Source organism: Canis lupus, chromosome 7 (genome assembly GCF_011100685.1).
Source record: "Canis lupus familiaris isolate Mischka breed German Shepherd chromosome 7, alternate assembly UU_Cfam_GSD_1.0, whole genome shotgun sequence".
Taxonomy (NCBI): Eukaryota; Metazoa; Chordata; class Mammalia; order Carnivora; family Canidae; genus Canis; species Canis lupus.
In genome coordinates, this window is record NC_049228.1 from 66,344,095 (window position 1) to 66,364,743 (window position 20,649).

Consider the following 20,649-nt stretch of genomic DNA (forward strand, 5'->3'; position numbering starts at 1 on the left):
GTGTCACTATGTTATGGTATGTATCAAGCCCAATATTGAATTACAAAGCAAGGGCTATATTGCCATACAACACTAACACTCTCCTGGATTTGAGTTCTGGCTTTCACTAGCTATCTTTGTGCACCTGAAAGACTCATTTTAACTCAAGTATTTACATATAAAATAATAGTATTTACTTCAAGCAGAGAAGATAAGGTTTAGATGAAACAAGACTGCTCATGTTGAAGGTGGGTAATAGGGACGTTCATTATATAATTCTCTATTTTGTGTAAGTTTAGTAATTTTCCATGATTAAATAAAAGGAGTCTCTTTAGTTCTCAGAAACTCCGTTCCCTTTGGAGGAGGCATTGTGTTATTTAAAGATTAGGTCTTGTTTTGAGTTTTATAGATAAGAAAACTGAGGCTAAGCAAAGTCAATACTGGGGCAACTGGATGGCTCAGATCATGATCTAGGGGTCCTGGGATTGAGTCCCACGTCAGGCTTCCCGCAGGGAACCTGCTTCTCCCTCTGCCTGTGTCTCTGCCTCTCCCTCTGTGTCTCTCATGAATAAATAAAATCTTAAAAAAAAAAAAAAGTCAATACTGCAATGAAACAGTGGAACTAGTATTTAAATCTGGGTTTTCTAACGCAGTGATCTGTGTGTGAACTTAACCACTGTCCTCAACTAGTATATTTTATTAAATTCTCCCATTATTTCATAAAAAAATAAAAATAAAAAAAATAAAGATAAGGGCTGTTCTGAGAATCAAATAAGAAAGTGCTATATAGGGGATCCCTGAGTGGTTCAATGGTTTAGCGCCTGCCGTCAGCCCAGGGCCTGATCCTAGAGACCCAGGATCGAGTCCCACATCGGGCTCCCTGCATGGAGCCTGCTTCTCCCTCTGCCTATGTCTCTGCCTCTCTCTGTGTGTCTCTAATGAATAAATAAAATTAAAAAAAAAAAGAAAGAAAGTGCTATATATACATATACACACACACACACACACACACACACACACACGAGCTAGAACACAAAAGTAGTAAAGTTATTACTAAACTTTAGAAGAACTAACACATTATTGCTGTTTCCTGATAAGGAAAAGAAAAAAACCCACTTTCCATATTCAAGTTTAAAATCTTATTAGGTAACCAGATTTTAAATAAAAAGTCGAACACAAAGATAAACTTGTACTTGAGCTGAGATGGTTAAATGAAAAGGGGGTGGGAGGAAGTAGAAGGAAGTTGGGATCCCTACTGAACTACAAAAGAGCACGACACCCAACACCAAATACTTTTCCCATGCAATGATTCCACACTCTCCTGCCACACAAATTCTTGATTTCAGGGATAGGGACGATAGCAGACATCAGTACCTACTGATTTCATTCACTATTTCACTGCTACTGTGTGTGGGCAGGCCCTCTGCTGCTTTCAAATATCATTCCTGATGTAGTATGGAGAACAGAAAGGAAGAAAATTAAAGTGGCTGGAGAAAAGGGGTCAATTATGTATTTACATATTACAATTTACATATTATGTTATGTAAATTATAAGAAATTTACATAACAATCCATGTGAAAATAATGGTACTTTAAATAAGGATAAAACTAGTAGAAGCCGAGGGAAAAAAACAGAGTCAGGAGCAATTTAGGAGTTGGTGGTTATGGGTTAGAAAACAAAAGTTATAAAATGTAACCCCAAAAAGTATAAATGAGATCATTCAAGAGAAAACAAATAGATAAGAGATATTGAGGAACAAATAATAGTACAATAAATTGAAATCAAGAACTGCTCTACTTTAAAAAAACAAAAAACAAAAAACAGAAACAGAGCCATTAACATACATACAAACATACATACATAAATAAGCATATACTTAAAATTCCAAGTCCAGACCTCTATTAATAGATACTCATCTAAGAAACAAAATGAAAAAAGAATCAGGACAAGTTTTCTAGAAATACTTGATGAGTAGACCTTTCAAAGGAAGAAAGAAGAAATCTCAGAAGAGCACAGCATGTGTTCAATGAACCAGGAGGAGCTTCATTTGTTTGGCAAAAATGTGAAACACTGTCAGAGACTTAGAGATAAACTTTAGTCAGGCTGGGAAATAACAAGACATGATTTCTGACTTGCAGGTTTGTTTGTTTGTTTGTTTGTTTTTGACTTGCAGGTTTAAATGGTCTCAGTAAATGGTAAAAACAAGGATATTTAAGAAACTAGTTCTCTTATTTGCTAGGAAATATCAGGAATTAATTTAAAATACTCTGGGATCAATACTCTCATCTATAAATTGAGAAAATACTTCCTTTTATATGTGTTATGGTTTGAAAGTGTTCTCCTCCCCCTAAAATTCATATGTTGAAGCCCTAACCCTCAATGTGCTGATATCTGAGGGGAAACCTATGAGAGATAACTAAGTTTAGAAGAGATAATGAGGATGGGGCCTGCATAACGAGACTAGTATCCTTAAAAGAGAAAAAAGTTAAGCAGTCTCTCTCTCTCTACCACAAGAGGACACAAGGGGGAAGGCAGCAAGCCACGAAGACACTTCTCATCAGGGAACTGAATTAGCCAGCACCTTGATCTTGGACTGCCCAGCCTCCAGAACTACAAGAAATAAATTCCTGTTAACCAACCACCCACTCTAGTAGTTTGCTATGGTAGCCCAAGCCGACAAAGACAATTTAGAAAGGGACCTTATGATGCTAAAGGGATTTCCAGAGGTAAAAACACTTTGAAAGGCTTTAAAGGAAAATGCAAATATAAAAAAAAATTATACTATATTTAATTTAATCTTAACACAGAATTTATTAAATGTACTAATCATCATCTACTTAAATAACTTGGTGATCAAAATCATCATATATCCCAAGCAAATTTGGCAACTTATACAGAAAATCAAAGAACTTTTAAATTCTCAATTTCCCGGAGACTACTTAGAGGGAATATTCAATTATTCATGTGATTTTAGCAAATTACCTACCTTCTCCATGGCATTTCTCTCATTACTGTTTTATCTCAGGTTTTCCCCCAAAACTTGATTTACCTGCAGTTATATATGTCTTCTCAGTTCCTCTTAAAATGTTTTCACTCCAGCACAGCAACAGTGAACACAACTGCCATGCAAGATAGTCCTACAAACCAGCAGATCCACTACTACTCAACAGTCCCACAAACCAGTAGATCCACTACTCACCAGTATACTATCCTATGGCTAATTAAGTCTGACTGCATCAACCATGAAAATGATCACCAGCGATAGGCACAAAAGAAATTATACTCTAAACTGAATGTCTACTAAAATTAAAACCACAGGTTTAAGCCATACAACTCAAACCTACTAGCATTTACTAGTATTACACGCTTCAGTCATGTAGAACATAAATCAAAGGTGAAATACAACCATTATCTATTATTTTTTGAGAATACAAATGAATTCACAGAAAAAAAGTTATGTTTTTTATCACATAAAGATTTTCTTAAGGTACCAAATAATCCATAAACTGGGTAATCATCTCTTGAGTTACTAAGAATTTACTATATTTTACTTTAAATCAATACATAATTCTTTATAATGTTCATTTTGAAAAAAAATCTACAATTATTCTTGTAGTTATTATTTCCCAACACAAATAGCAAATGTTTACAAAGTTAAGAAATTATTCTAGCTCACACAGATATTTCTTAAATTCTAAAATCAATCAAGAGATAGAAATGACAAATATCATAACAATATCTGACACAGGACTATTAAACTGAATTGTAAATTTTTATAAAACTGCAACTTATAATAAGAAATAGCAATTCACAATATGAGTTTTTTAAAATTCACAGATTTTAATAATGAAATACAAGTGTATCTTTGTTCTTTATGTAAATTTTATACCAGTTAGATTCCTGAAAGACTAAGTACATATTTACAGTGGAGGAATGGTGTGGCAGATTATGTTTTCCAAAGGGGACCATACCGATATATATCCATCTTAACTACTTTTGTGACAATGTGATAATGACAGAAGACCATTAGGAGGAAGGTTTCTTTTCCCTCCCACTGAACGTGGACATTGGCAACTGCCGTGATGAACATAAGGAAGCAGAAGTAACACTGCGTGACTTCTGAGGTTAGATCATAAAAGACAATGCAGGTGCCACTTGTCTTTCTCTCTCCCTCAGAATTCAGACCCTGCATGCCTTGAGAGTTCTTCATTCTAAGTCTGGCTACCCTGAAGATGACTATGATAGAGGAGAACAGGGAGAGAGCCGCATAGAGATAGAAGGAGATGCCCAAGGGAACCTGGCTATGCCAGCCCCTCCACGGTCTGACACTTCAAGCTAAGGCCCCAGACATTGCAGAGCAGAGACCAACTGTTCACCAAACTGTCTCCAAATCTCCAATCCATGGAAGCCATGAACATATAAATTGTTTCACACCACTAAGTTTTGGGGTAATCTATAACCATTTTAACTGAAACAAAGTAAGTTTTTTTTTTAAAGTATGAATTTTATTATAGTTCCCACAGCACAACATACCAAAAACAAACTAAAGATAAATAAGCTAAATATGAAGACAGAAAATCATAAAAGTGCTAGAAAAAAAGTTGAACATATTTTACAATTTTGAGTAGTCTAAGATAACATGAAACTAGAATTCACACACATGTCCACATGAGCACCCAATATACAGATAGAGAAAATCTGAAAACCTACCCCAAACAGCTGACAGGGTTCAGGATACAGGAGGATAAGGGATGATCACTTTCATGTTTAATTCTATATACTTTAGAACTGTTTAGTTTTATTATAAGCATATTATTTTCTTAAGATTTTATTTATTTATTTGAGTGAGAGAGCGAAAGAGAGAGAGTAGACGGGGGGGGGGGGGGGGGGGGGGGGGGGGGGGGGGGGGTAGCAGCAGAGGGAAAGGAAGAAACAGGCTCTCCGCTGTTTTATCAGGGAGCCTGACGTGGGGCTCGAATCTAGGACCCTGGGATCATGACTGGAGCCAAAGTCAGATGCTTAACCGACTGAGCCACCCAGGTGCCCATAAACATATTATTTTCATGATTTATTTTAAACACACAAAACAAGTCCAATTTCATCCTCTCAAATTGGCACTGATTAAAAATAATACATGCATGTGAAGAATGAGCCAGTCAGATTTTGCTGAGAAGGAACTATAAATTCAACAATCTTTGTGAAAGGTATTTGCAAAATGATTCAAATGCCTTAAGGCTCTGACCCTGTCTTCAAATTTTTTAAAAAGTACATCCAAAGATACTAAGTTGTTTGTAGATAAAAACAAAAATTTAACATAACCTACATCAAAACTATGTGGCTATTTATGCGTAAGCTATGGTAATTCATAGAAATTCCATGCAATTAAACCATGTTGTAGAAGAAATATTACTGACATGATAAACTTCATTTTTTCCACAAACTCATTACTATTTTATAAAGTAGTTTGCAAAACTATAGTATACCATTATATAAGATACATAATACACTTGCACAGAAAAACCAGAAAGATAATCCCCCCAAAATATACTGGTGGGATTACCCTTTGTGGTTTCCTAAATCTTCTACACTAAGTGTATATTAATTCTAGGTAGCAGCTGAGTGAGGAGGAGCATTTAATATGAGCTTGTCACCAGAGATGCTAATGTAAATAAGCTATAAATTAAAATAAAACAAAAACATGATATTTACAGCAAATATTTACAGAAACCAACTTTCCAATACTCCAGAAATAGAATATGTAACTACTTCTTTGAAGTTTTTATCTTTTAACCCTTTACACTAACAACTATTTCATGAAAAGAAAGCATATGCTTTATCTGACTACACTCCTCATTGGTACCACGCTTGCAGTCACAGGCTAACCTGTCTTACCCCAGGAAAGCACCATGACCAAAATACCATAATTGATATCAAATGTCAGTAACAGTAAGTGTCCACACAGTAGTTTCTGAATAGATCTAAAGTAGGCTCCTATGTCATCACAAAAAGTAAAATGCACTAAACAAATTAGTATCCACTGTGCACGTAGAGGTTTAACCTTAACTATGCAGCTCTTCAAATAAGAGTAGATTGATGAGGGCAAAGAGAAAATGTATCCCAACCGCCTGATCTGACCAAAAATGAAAAGTCCAGTTTTCAGCTACTCTTATTGACTTATTTTTCATCTCTAAGCTCATTTTCCACAAAGCACAATGATAACAACATTCCTGAGCTCATAATCTAAGTATAAGTTTTCTTTAAAAGGAGCCATTTTAATCACACAATAACTGGTTAAAAAAAAAAAAAAAAAACCCTACAATGCATGGTTTTAAAGAATACTTCAAGAAAACCATTAATGCACACAAAAGCACATCCAAATCCTTTCTTGGTTCTCACAGTTCAAATGCCAACAAAGCTACTGAACAGCTGTGAAAGAGACTAAGGCTGAGAATTGGAAAAAGTAAACAAAGCAGTCAACTCCACCATCAAAATAAGCACTACACAATTTTTAATGAGAATGCAATCAATTGACTTTAAAACAAAAGTTGATATTTAAAGAAAATACAAAAAGGAGAAAGGGTATTTAATAAACAAAACCAACATTTTACTGATCTCTTACATCAGTGGCTTGTTTCCCCTTACTACATCCACCCAATCCATTCTCCTCTAAAACCATTCCCTCCCAGTATAAACCTCCTTAGCTTTGGCAAGTGCTATTCCTTAAAATGTTCATTTCATAAAACTTAATTCCCTAACTAAACCTATTAGTCCTTTTTCTCCTTCCTATAGAATACCATATTACCCTCGAGACTTAATGCTCTTTTCCTTTGCTACCCTTTATGAAAACATCTGCCACCATTAAATGAACCACCTGATGACAGCTTTTGACTCATTCTACCAATACTCAAATGACCATCTGCTCTACATTTTAATGGCGTCTCATCTAAATTCAAAAACTTAGATAATTTACATAGCTTAGGTCTTTTTGTTGGAAAATTTTATGAGAACAATAAATCATGCTGGTCAAGATCAATGACCACAGTTCTTAAGGGAGCCAAGGAAAACAGCTCAGAATCACAAAGCACGGATTTATTTAAGATTTAAAATGTTAAATTTCTAGTTAGAAAAGATGATTGAAAGAGAGAACTAAAATTCTCACTACAAGCAGTACACTCTACAAAAAGCACTTCAACATGGAACAAAAACACCTAAATTATCACTTTGTGTAATAGCAAAAGAAAAAAGTAAACAAAATAATTGTTCATTAACAAAAAAATGGAAACATATATTAGGTATAGAATGGAATACCTAAAAATTAATGTTCAATAGTCACACAATTCAACAGAAATGAATCCTTCAACCATAATGCTGAATTTTTAAAAACTATACAAGAATACAAAATGTTGCAAATTAAGTACTATATATAGTTTACAGGTACATAAAAACATAGCATAAATGTTAAAAAACCCAAAAGTGGTAACAAATTTCTGGATAATGGTTACCTTAAAAGGGGAGGGAAAGTAATAAAATTGGGTAGAAGTACATAGGGCATTTTGTTTTTAGATGGGTTCACAACTACTTACCACTCATTAATCTACTTGGATGTCTTACCTATTAAGCGATAAATTCTAAAACATTTTTAAAATTAAAAAAATCCTAATAGACTAATATGGCACCTAGTTAATCTTCTAAATTTGTGCCCGAATTGAAAGATTTCACCTAATGTTAAAAATAATAATAATTTACAAGTCATTAGCCTGTATTTAAACATAATTAATTACTTATTGTGGCATAAGTATTGATGTCACTCAACCAAACAAGAAATCCTATCTCTGATTTAAGGATTCATTCAACTTTAACCCCAAATCAATGTAACAAAAAGTATTATAGAGATTAAAGAGATTTAACCGACAATAGTATGAATCTTACTCTCCCTGAACCTTCAAACTACTTACTAGTTTAGAAACTGTCTCAACAATAATTAAAATTCCTAATGAGGGTAAGGCCTTTGTGACCTGCCAGCTGGTTGGTATATCCCACATTCCTTTCTCTTGAGAAATACTAAATTAATGAAAATAAGATTGTTATTATTAATAATACTGGCCACTATTCATTATCACATCAAGCTAATGTGCTTCACACACATCTTACTTAACTTTCCCAACAATACTAAAAGGTAGGCATTATGATCCCCATGTATAGATGAAGATATTGAGACTCAGGTAAGTCCTATCTGAAGTCACACATTTGTAAGTGACAGGCTCAAATTCAAACCTAGGTGGGTCTGATTACAAAGCTTGACCTTCTTATTAAGGTCTTCGCTCCACCAGGGTTTTTTTCTCCAATTGATCTTATTTAAAGAATAGTTACAGGGACACCTGGGTGGCAGTTGAGTGTCTGCCTTCAGCTCAGGGTATGATCCCGTCCTGCATGGGGCTCCCCACGGGGAGCCTGCTTCTCCCTCAGCCTATGTTTCTGCCTCTCTCATGAGTAACTAAATAAAATCTTTTAAAAATAAAGAATAATTACATATCTAGGGCATCATGTTCCCCATTCAACCTTTTAGATTCAAAATACTGTAAGTTATTGAGTCCTATCCTAGTAGTCAAGCTGTTATAATTATCATTAGCCCTGCAAAACTCTTAAAAATCAAATAACTTTTTTTTAGTACAAAAGTTTCCATCTCATTTCTTGCCTTTTTAGGAACAAAATTATCATCAAGAAGATAAATCTACCCCGGGAGAAAACCAAATACCCCTATCATGAATGTGCTTACAGAATATAAACCAATCCTTACCAATGCAATTACCTACAAAGGTAAATGTGCTTTAAAAAAAAAAAAAAAAAGTATTCCAAAATGATAAATGAATGTCTGGACTATCTGCTATGTTCCCTTACCTCCTCCACTAAGTTAAATCCCACCTTATCTTAGTTGTATTCTATCGATTCATGTACAAGCCAGTTATACAGAATTCAGAACCCATTTTCCCTTCAAAACAGTTTTAAAGATAAGTACCAGACTATTTCACAAGAATCTGTTTACACAGATAAAAACTGTTAAAATTAACAAAAACTGTCAACAAAGTGGACTTAGAGGGAATACACCTCAACACAATTAAGGTCATATATCATAAACCCATAACTAACATCATACTCAATACTCTAAGATCAAAAACAAGACAAAAATGTCCACCTTGCCACTTTTATTCAAGATAGTACTGAAAATCCTAACCACAGCAAAGAAAAACGAAAGAAAAGGCATCCAAATTGATAAGGAATTCATCATTATTTGCAGATTACCTACCATACACAGAAAACCCCTACAATGCCACCAAAAAACTATTAGGACTAATAAATGGATCCAGCAAAGTTACAGGATGCAAAATTAATATACAGAAATCTGTTGCACTAATAACACTAATAATGAAGTAGCAGAAAGAGAAATTATGAAAACAATCCCTTGGGATCCCTGGGTGGCGCAGCGGTTTAGCGCCTGCCTTTGGCCCAGGGCGCGATCCTGGAGACCCTGGATCGAATCCCACGTCGGGCTCCAGGTGCATGGAGCCTGCTTCTCCCTCTGCCTATGTCTCTGCCTCTCTCTCTCTCTCTGTGACTATCATAAATAAATAAAAATTTAAAAAAATCTTTAAAAAAAAAATCCCTTTTACAAATGTATCAAAAGTAATAAAAACCTGCAAATAAAATTCAACCGAGGTGAAAGACTTGAGACTTGAACACAGAAAATTGTAAAATATTGATGATAGAAACTGAAGGCAATAGAAATAAACAGAAAAAGACATTGTGCCCATAGCCTGGAACAATTAATATTGTTGAAATGTTCGTAATACCTAAAATAATCCACAGACTTAATGCAATCCTTATCAAAATACCAACAGCATTTTTCACAGAGGTAGAATAATCCTAAAACCATATGGAATCATGAAAGATCCCAAATAGCCAAAGTAATCTTCAGAAAGAAGAAACAAAGCTGAAGATATCACAATCTCAGATTTCAAGTGATACTACAAAGTAATAGTAATCAAAACACTACAGTGCTGGCATGAAAATAGACACTGATCAATGGAACAGAATAGAGTCCAGAAAAAAACCCCGCTTATACGGTCAATTAATTTACAACAAAAGAGGCAAGAATATACAATGGAGTCTCTTCCATCAATGGGTGTTGGGAAAACTAGAAAACTAGACAGCTACATGCAAAAGAATGAAACTGGACAACATACATGAAAATAAACTCAAACTGGATTAAACATCTAAATATAAGACCCTAAATCATAGAACTTATGGGAAAAAAACTTAGGCAGTAATCCCTTGGACACGAGCTTTAGTAACATTTTTTTGGATGTCTCCTCCCTCAAGCAAAGGAAACATAAGCAAAAAAAAACTATTGGGTCTACATCATACTAAAAGGCTTTTACAGCAAAGGAAACCATCAACATAACAAGAAGGCAACCTACTGAATGGGAGAAGATATTTGCAAATGATATAGCTGATAAAAGGTTAATATCCAAAATATATAAATAACACATAAAACTAAACAGTAAAACAAACCAATTAAATAGGCAGAATACCTGAATAGACATTTTTCAAAAGAAGTACAGATGGCTAATAGACATATGAAAAGATGCTCAGCATCACTAATCATCTAGAAATGCAAGTCAAAACAACAGTAAGATATCACCTCACACCAGTAAGAATGGCTGGTATCAAAAAGAAAATAACAAATGTTGGCAAGGATGTGATGAAAAGGGAATTCTCATGCACTGTTGGAGGGAATGTAAGCTGGTGGAACCAGTATGGAAAACACTATGGAGGTTCCTCAAAAAAATAAAAAATAGAACTACCATATGATCCAGTAATTCCACTGCTGGGTATTACCCAAAGAAAATGAAAACACTAATTCAAAAAGATATGTGAAAAAAAAAAAAAAAAAAAAAAAAAAAAAAAAAGATATGTGTACCACTTTGTTTACTGCAGCATTATTTACAATAGCCAAAATAAAGATGTAACTTGCATGTCTATTAACAGACGAATGAATAATGATGTGTGTATACACACACACACACACAATGGAGAATTAATTACTCAGACACAAGAAAGAATGAAGTCTTGCCCTTCACAACATGGGTGGATCTAAAGGGTATTATGCTAAGTAAAAGAGCTCATACAGAAAAAGACAAATATTTGATTTCACTTATACATGAACCTTAAAAAAAATGAAAAAACCAACAACAAAAAGGGAAAGAAACTCATACAGAACAAACTAGTGGTTGCCAAAAGGGAAAGGTGTAGGGGGACAGGCAAAAAATAGGTGAAGGGGTTTAAGAGGTACAAACCTCCAGTGACAAAATAAATAACTTACAGAGATGAAAAGTACAATGTAGGGAATATAGTCAATAATATAGTAATAACTTCGGTGACAGATGATAACTACGTTCAGTATGGTGAATATTGAGTAATGACAGAACTGCTCAATCACTGTTGTACACCTAAAGCTAATATAACATTGTATGTCAATTTTATTTCAATTAAAAAAAATGAAAATTGTTGCTATGTTCCTAGGTCCAATGGAGATGTTCTATCACTGTAATCCAGACATGATGGTAAAAGAGGCAAGCTGAATGATATGGGGATATATGAAAATAAATGAGTTTAAGAAGATAAGGAATAGGGCAGCCCTGGTGGCGCAGCGGTTTAGTGCTGCCTGCAGCCTGGGGTGTGATCCTGGAGATCCCGGATCAAGTCCCACATCGGGCTCCCCGCATGGAGCCTGCTTCTCCCTCTGCCTGTGTCTCTGCCTCTCTCTTTCTCTCTCTCTCTCTGTGTGTCTCTATGAATAAATAAATAAAATCTTTAAAAAAAAAAAAAAAAAGATGAGGAATATTCTTTTTTAAAAAGCCATTTTCCTATAAGTACTTAAAATGCCTAAGTTCCTCTAGGTGACTTAGAGCAATGGTTTCCCCAAGTGAGGTATACAACTCAGGAGATACAGAACATGATCCTTTGAAATGCAGGAGAAAATAGAAGTCCACAATGTCTTACCTATAATTACAAACTCTAAGTGTTTTGAAAGTTAGCAGCAAACTCACTTAGTGATAAACCTTGATCTGAAAAAACAAAAGGCTATATATAGTAGGTAGTCTTTATCATCCCCTTAGTGTAATTATTCACATGCTTCCCTGCAGAAATATTAATTTATTTGATTACATGGTCCAGATGTGGACTTCAAAGTGGGTGTTTCGTACTGTGTCGCAAACATATATTATAGTTCTAAAATCCAAAAGTATAAACTCGACTCCCAAGCATTCTAAAAAAGGGGTTGTAGACTTTCACAAAAACTTTTTTTTTTCCCTAAAAATCTAGGAGTGAGATTATTACTAACTGTAAATTAGTCAGCTGACACTAGCACCCTCAGAGGACCTATACAAAAATTCACACATCACACAGGGAACACAGGTGTACTGAAGGTGAGTGAGAGACTGAGAGTAACCAGGCCCCACCATTGTTGCTCACCTCTGGCACATTAAGACATGCTGCAGCTTTTTTGTGCCTAATTAATTGGATTTGTGGAAGGTAGGCTAATGACACACGTTGATTATCTTGAGACAAAGTGCTTAAGAGGCAAAAATTAATGAGTTCCATATTTTTCACTTACAAAATAAATGCAAAGTAAATATTTCAAAATCGCACACATTTTCTGGAATGAAAAGGTGTTGGTGGTAAGCTTTCTATAAGATTTTTTAATTATACCCATTTAATGTGTCCCAGGTAGAGATGATGTAAGAAAATAAGTGCTGTCCAAATGAAACTAGAGTAAACAAGATGTAAATTGATGTTTGGAGATGTTTCTATCATTATATATAGTCTTTAATATTAAATTATGTGTATCACCAATAAATTTTCATATTCACATCCTTAAAACAAAGTAATATTTTACCTCATTTTAAGTTCAGAAAATTCAGAATTCATTGATTTAAAATATATTAAGTAAAACATTCATACATGAGAAATGATTAGCATCAGAAAAGATGGAAAATTACTTGCTAAATTTTAATAAAAACTTTATATGTAACTGGTAATGGAATAGAAAAATAGAATTAAAATTTAGTAAACAGTATTAGGGTCCAATCAGGAGATAGAAACCACACCAATTCACCACTTCTAGGGCAGCTCTGGTGGCTCAGCAGTTTAGCGCCGCCTTCAGCCCAGGGCATGATCCTGGAGGGATCAGGCTCCCTGCAGGGAGCCTGCTTCTCCCTAGGCCTGTGTCTCTGCCTGTGTCTCTCATGAATAAATAAAATCTTTAAAAAAAAAAAAAAAAATCACCACTTCTAGAAAAAGGGAAACAACGGGAAAAAAAAAGGGGAAACAACAACAACAACAAAAAAAGGGATTACTAAAATGTAAGAGGCTTTAAAAAGGGGTCCCATAGGGCTAGGATCCAGAACTTAATGAATGGAGGGGTTGTGACTGGTTGGTGCTGGTGTCAGTGAGTGGGGACACACTAAGGATATTTCTGGTTATACTGGAATCAAATACTGACACTGAAATCCTGATGGATGAGATGATACCAAAAGCAAGCAAGCAAAACAGAAAAAAACAAGTCTCTTCTCCCACTTCAGCCTTCCAGTCATCCCCTACTGGCAGAACCAACAAGGACCCAGCTGGCAAAAAAGAAAATGCAGAGTCCTATTCCAGCCTCATAGAGTAGAAGCCAAGACATAAGAGCTTAATAACCAGGATAATATACTCAGAAAGACACTTCTTCCCTGTGGATCAACTATCTATCTTCATGAGGTCTCCTAAAAGCTACAGCATCTAGCAAAATCAAGAATGGAAACAAGGTCAATTTAGATTTATTTGATTTACTAACATATTAAACTAAGATTTTCAGAAACAGTGAAAAAAATCATATTGCTCTCATTTTTTAAAAAAAGAATATTCTGAGAAGCAAAATACCAAAATACCACCCTGGTGGTTGGATCCTTTCTGTCTAGGTGTTTATCCTTTTTCTACTTATATTTTTCACAATTTTTCATAAAATTTGCATAAAAAGCATAGTATTATCTACAGTATCTTTTTAAAACTTACTTTACTTCACATATATTTGGTAAATATACACTAATTCTTTCACTTTAACTGCTAATATTTTATTGTATGAGACTCATGTAACATGACAAATTATTCTACATATAATCTTTTAGTAGTTATCAAATTATTGCTTTTATAAACAATAATGCAATTAATTTCTTTTTGTATACCTTTTTACGGACTTGTGCCTGAGGATCTCCTAGACATACACTTAGATTTCCTTAGTTGCAGAATATGTGCATTGTGAAGTTACAAAATTGGCAAATTGCTTCTTAAATTGGTTTTATCAATTTACTATCCCACTAACTAATAACCTGAGAGTTCTGATTTCCCATATTCTTTATCAATACATCCTATTTCTAGACTTTCAATTTTTGTCAATCTGATCAGGGTGAAAGTTATCGTTTTTAAATTTGTATCTCCAGGTTAGCTCTGAATTAGTTCTATGAATAGTTATTAGCTCTTTACTCTTAACATCAAGTCAAATTTTCAAAGCTAGAAGGAAATTTGTATTTAAAATTATTTAACCCAGGGCAGGCCAGGCCAGGTGGTTCAGCGGTTTAGCGCCACCTTCTGCCCAGGGCATGATCCTGGAGACCGGGGATCAAGCCCCATATCAGGCTCCCTGCATGGAGCCTGCTTCTCCCTCTGCCTGTGTCTCTGCCTCTCTCTCTCTTATATATATATATATATATATATATATAAGAGAGAGAGAGAGAGATGATATATATATGTATATATCATGAATAAATAAAATCTTTTAAAAATACTAAAAAAATAAAATATTTTGAAAATAAAATAAATAAATACAATTATTTAATCCATTTATCTCATACATAAAATATCTCATTTTAAGATTTTACTTATTTATTCATGAGAGACACAGGCAGAGGGAGAAGCAGACCCCACGCTGGGAGCCGGACTCGGGACCCGATCCCGGGACCCCAGGATCACACCCCGGGCCGAAGGCAGGTGCTCAACCACTAAGTCACTCAGGGATCCCCTGGCTTCTAATTTCTAACAAAATTTTCGCCTACACCTGGTAATGTAATTACTTATGTTGGCCCTAACCATATACTTAAAAGCAAATATTAATAGGCTAATTCTTCTCAAAAACAAAAGAAGCTTTACAAAAGAGGTAAGTTTTCAGTAATTTGAAATACTGGGTAAGATCTGATAGTTAAATAGATGTGACAATGTCATATACTCTCCCAAGGGCAGAGCTTGACTTCAACAGTGCAGCATGACTAGAACTTTGAGCTGCTGCTTGGAACAAAGAAAATCTAAAAGATTAAGAACCCTGATAAAGTAAAAAAATAATACCACGAGAGTAAAGACTGACCAACTGGAGCTAGAGAATCTGACAGCCTCACATGCAGCTCAAAGTTCTAGTCATGCTGCACTGTAGCATCTCAAAGTAATTGAGATTTTAGATTGGATCCTGGACCCGTAAAAGGACATTAGTGGGACAACTGGTGAAATCTGAATAAGGTCTGTAGATTCGTTAATAACCAATGTTATTTTTCTGTTTATAATTTTTGTAAACCTGAAATTACTTCAAAAAGGTTAAATTTATTTTTATTTTAACTACTATGTAAAAATCAGAACTATACATAATATTTAATAAATCCTGAGAATGTAATAAGGTACCAATAAACATCAATTATCAAATATCTTGAAGAAAAAAGAGAAAAGAAAATTGAAAGTAGTAGGATAGTCCTGGGGGTAAAGCCAGATCTAAGAGCTTGTGATTTATTCAATCCTTTAAGGAAAAAAAAAAAAATACTGAAGAAATTAAATCCTAGGAATTAAAATACATTTCAACAGCACTGCATAAGGCTAGAAATGCTATTAAAATGTCTGCTAAGGGGCAGCCCCAGTGGCGCAGCGGTTTAGTGCCGCCTGCAGCCCGGGGTGTGATCCTGGAGATCCGGGATCGAGTCTCATGTCAGGCTTCCCTGCATGGAGCCTGCTTGTGCCTCGCTCTCTCTGAATAAATAAATAAATAAATATTTAAAAAAAAAATGTCTGCTAAAAGAATCAGATGAACAAGATGAATTGTTACACACAGCAAATTAAATGTGTAAAATTGGGACACCTGGGTGGCTCAGTGGTTTAGAGTTTGCCTTTGGCTCAGGTCGTAATCCTGGGGTCCTGGGATCAAGTTCCGCATCTCCCTGCGGGAAGCCTGCCTCTCCTTCTGCCTATGTCTCTGTGTCTCTCATTAATAACTAAATATTTTTTAAATAAATAAGTAAAATTATCTTGTAAATTAAACTGAGATTTTAAAACAATTACTTCTAAAAACATCTTTTATATAAGATAATGAAACTATTCATGACAGATGTACTTCATACTACAAAGCATACAGACAACATTAATAACCCTTCAAAAACTGCTGTAGTATAGGATTTGTTACACTTTACCCTAGAAAGATATTTAAATTTCCCCATAAACCTGCAATTACTGATACCAAAATGACTCCAAATTATGGAACTGTGGTCAAACTTTAGCTTGAGGTAGCAAAGATAAAATTTTAAGAGTGTGCAGAAACAGGTATATGCCTCATACAGTATAACATGTCGGAGTGTAAACTAGTAAAATGTCTTTGGACATTAATTAGTCAATATCTATCAAAATGTTAAATATGTGTATCCCTTGATGCAGCAATTCCACATCAGAAGTACTCAGCACATATGCACAGAATTTATTCATTGCATCATTGTAAATAAGACCTGAAACAATATAAATGCCTATCAAGAAAGCACTGGTTAAGTATGGAATATTATGCAGTTATGAAAGAATAAGGTAGACCTACACGTGCTAACATGGAATAACTGACGATATACACTATTTTTTTTTTTTGACGATATACACTATTAAGTGAAAGAAACCAAAGTGCAAAAGAGAATATAGCTTATTACCATTTGTACTTTAAAAAGATAGATTAACAGTATATTAATAAACATGCCTGCAATAAATAGAGTATTATGTAAGAACACACAAGAAACTGATAACAATGGCTGGCCCTTTTTGTACCGTTGAATCTTTTCTTTGGGACACGCATATACATCTTTTTCAAATATTTAAATAGCCAGCTAGGAAACACAATTTTATGAATTATCTGTTCAAAAAAACTGAGCTGGCTTGTGTTTCCTTTTTGTTGCTGCTAATAATAAATATGAACCCATTTCAGATTCATTAGGCTTTGTCAAACTCAACGATAAAGCCTTAGAAGTAGCTTATTTATGAATTAACTCAAAATGTATTAAAGACGTTAAAGTTAGGATCTGAAACCATAAAACTCCTAGAAGAAAACAGAGGCAGTAAGCTCTTTAACAATGATTGTGGCAATGATTTTTTTGGACTTGATGCCAAAAGCAAAAGCACCAAAAATGAAAAGAAACAAGTGGGACTTCATCAGACTAAAAAACCACTGCACAGCAAAGGAAAGCATCAACAAAATGAAAGAGCAACTTACTGAATGAGAAAAAATACTTGCAAATAATACAAAGAAGGGATTAATATCTAAAATACATAAAAACTCATATAATTCAACAGCAAAAAAAATCTGATTTAAAAATGGACAGAGGATCTGAATATTTTTTCAAAAAAGACATATGGATGGTCAACAGACACGTGAAAAAATGCTCAACATTACTAATCATCATAAAAACACAAATCAAAATCATAGTGAGATATCACCTCACACTTGCTAGAATGGCTACTATCAAAAAGACAAGAAATAACAAGGATTGGCAAGGATGTGGACAAAACCAAGGATGTTTGTTTACTATTGGTGGGAACATAAATTAGTATAAACCAATATGGAAAGCAGTATGGAGGTTCCTCAAAACATTAAAAACAGAACTCCGGGTTCTGTCAGAACTCATTTAAAACAGAACTGCAGCCGGGTGGCTCGGCAGTTTAGTGCCACCTTCAGCCCAGGGCCTGATCCTGGAGACCTGGGATCAAGTCCCACGTTGGGCTCCCTGCATGGAGCCTGCTTCTCCCTCTGCCTGTGTCTCTGCCCTCTCTCTCTCTCTCTCTCTCTCTCCTCTCTCTCTGTGTGTGTCTCATGAATGAATAAATAAAATCTTTAAAAAAAGAAAGAAAGAAAGAAAGAAAGAAAGAAAGAAAGAAAGAAAGAAAGAAAGAAAGAAAGAAAGAAAGAAAGGGAAAAATAGAACTCCCAGAGGATCCAGCAATACTTCTGGGTATCTACCTAAAGAAAACAGTAACCCAAAAAGATTAATGTATCCTCATGTTCACTGCAGCATTATTTACAATAGCCAAGACAAGGAAACAATCTAAAAGTCCAACAACAATGAATGAATAAGGAAAATATGGCACATATATATATAATGGAATATTACTTAGCTATAAAAAAAGAATTAAATCCTGCCATTTGCAACAACATGGACGGATCTAGACAACCCTGTGCCAAGTGAAATAAAACAAAGAGATATACCATATAATCTCAAATATACATGGAATCTGAAAAAAAAGTTCATAGGTACAAATAGCAGATTGGTGGTTGTCAGAGGTGGGAGTAGGTGAAATGGGTGAAGGATGTCAAAAGGTACAAAATTCCAGTTATAAAATAAAGTCATGGGATGTAATGTACAGCATGGTGACTACAATTAATAACACTATCACATATTTGAAAGTTGTTAAAATAGTAAATCTTAAAAGTTCTCGTCACAAAAGAAAAAAATTTTATTAACTATGTATGATGATGGATGGATACTAACTAGACTTACTGTGATAATTTCGCAATATATACAAACAAATCTTTATTGTACACAGAAGACTAATATATGTCGATGATACCTCAGTTTTTTAAAAGGGGCTTATTTATGCATTCAGAAAAGTAACAAATTTTATATTTTAACTACTTTCTACTAAATAGAGTATCGAGGACAAATCTGTTAAAATGTTTTGATTAAAATAATCCAATAAAATAAAGTTAGATCTTTATTTTATGAGCACAAACCTTCTTCCGTTTACCACATTGCATAAAAATTTTAGAGTCCGATCCCTGAAAATTTGTGAATCGAGGACCTTGACTCATTGTGCATGAACGGCGAAGTCTCTTATATGACTTTACATACGAGATGGGCTATTAGCGACCAAAAAAAATAAAAAATAAAAAAAAAGGTGTCTACTCCACTTGGAAAAAGTATTTAACACAAGGAAATGGCTCAACGGCTTAGAGAGTGTTTTTCCTTCTGTGGGTAATGAAACAATGTAGACGAAACATCATTCCACAAGGTCCCAATTAACATTCAGCTACCGAACTCCGAGTCGTTCTGTGTTACAGGAGGTAACGCACACCCTTCTACACACACACACACACACACACACACACACACACGGTATCTCAGCGAATCCGAGCTACAGGAGGCCCCTCGGCAATCGTAACCCGTCAACTAAACACCATATGGCTCGGCAAGCCTCTCTCCAGACAGTGATCACTCGGTGGCTGATTAATTTCAATGGCTTATTAGCCAGGCCTCTCCAGACCCTGTCCCTAGAGGAGGAGGAGGGGACCAGTCTGTTGTCTTCCCGGCGCTTTGTGCCTTCCAGGCTTGCAAGCATCCTGGTGACGGTGCTGCCACCATTTCCCGTGGGGGTGGCGGGGTCTGTTGTCCAAGTTTTCGTCCACCAGGTACTGGACCCAACATCCCTGTGGCTGTCTCCCGCTCTACCGCGGGCTCCCCGCAGGCTGCCCGCCGCCCAGCCGGCCTCGCCCCTCCTCCACAAGCGCGCCGCCCGGGGCGGGGGGGGGGGGGGCGGTCAGGGGACCAAGACTTACCCGTGGGCGCGCTGTCCAGGATGCGCAGGTCGTAGGCCCCGGAGCAGCGGTAGTTGGCGGCGGTGCCGTTGTCCCACACCACCACCACCTCCTCGGGGCTCTCGAAGCTCCGCACCGTGCCCACATGGCCTTCGCCGCCGTCCTGCTTCCCCCACTTCCAGTCCGGGCCGCGCACTACCCGCGCCCCGACCCCTTCCACCATCACCCGGTTATTCCGGGAGTTACTCATTGGGGCCCGGGCGGTGGGCTCCGCCGCCGCCGCCGCCGCCGCCGCCGCCGCCGCCGGGGGCCCCGTGAGGGAGTTGGGCCCGGGCCGGCCTCTCGGCGCCGGCGGGAGCGGCAGCGAGCCCCGGGGTGCGTGGGAATAGTTCACGGGGGCGGCGGCGCGGGCCCCGGCAAGCCCGCAGACGCTCTCGAGCCGCCGCCGCCGCCGCCGCGCCCCCCGCTCCGACTGGAGGCCTGACCGCAGCGGCTCCGAGGCGGCGGCGGCGGCGGCGGCGGCGGCGGGCGGGCAGAGGGGAGGGGGCCGTGGGCGGGGACTGCCCCGCTTCCTCCGGGCTCCCCGGCCGGGCTACAGCGACGGCCGCCAGGAAACCACGCTCTCCCCCGGCCGGGAGCGCGGGGAGCGCAGGGGGCCGGGGGAGGCTAGCCCGGGGGGGACGGCGAGGCCGGCGGGGAGCAAGCTTAACTGCCTGCCTTTCTTCTCCCCGAGCCCCTCGCCCCGGGGTGGGCGCCCGAGCGC

At 36.8% G+C, this 20,649-nt stretch overlaps 1 protein-coding gene across 1 annotated transcript in view; it reads right to left on the reverse strand.

The window, feature by feature from the left end:
* The window catches only part of MIB1 (MIB E3 ubiquitin protein ligase 1), a 136,886-nt gene extending 116,719 nt beyond the window's left edge, over positions 1 to 20,167 (reverse strand). Inside the window, exon 1 of the mRNA XM_038543674.1 lies at positions 19,908 to 20,167. Coding sequence (XP_038399602.1) covers positions 19,908 to 20,136 — 229 coding nt within the window. The 5' untranslated portion in view covers positions 20,137 to 20,167. The remainder of the gene's footprint in view (positions 1 to 19,907) is intronic.
* Positions 20,168 to 20,649: the final 482 nt, after the last annotated feature.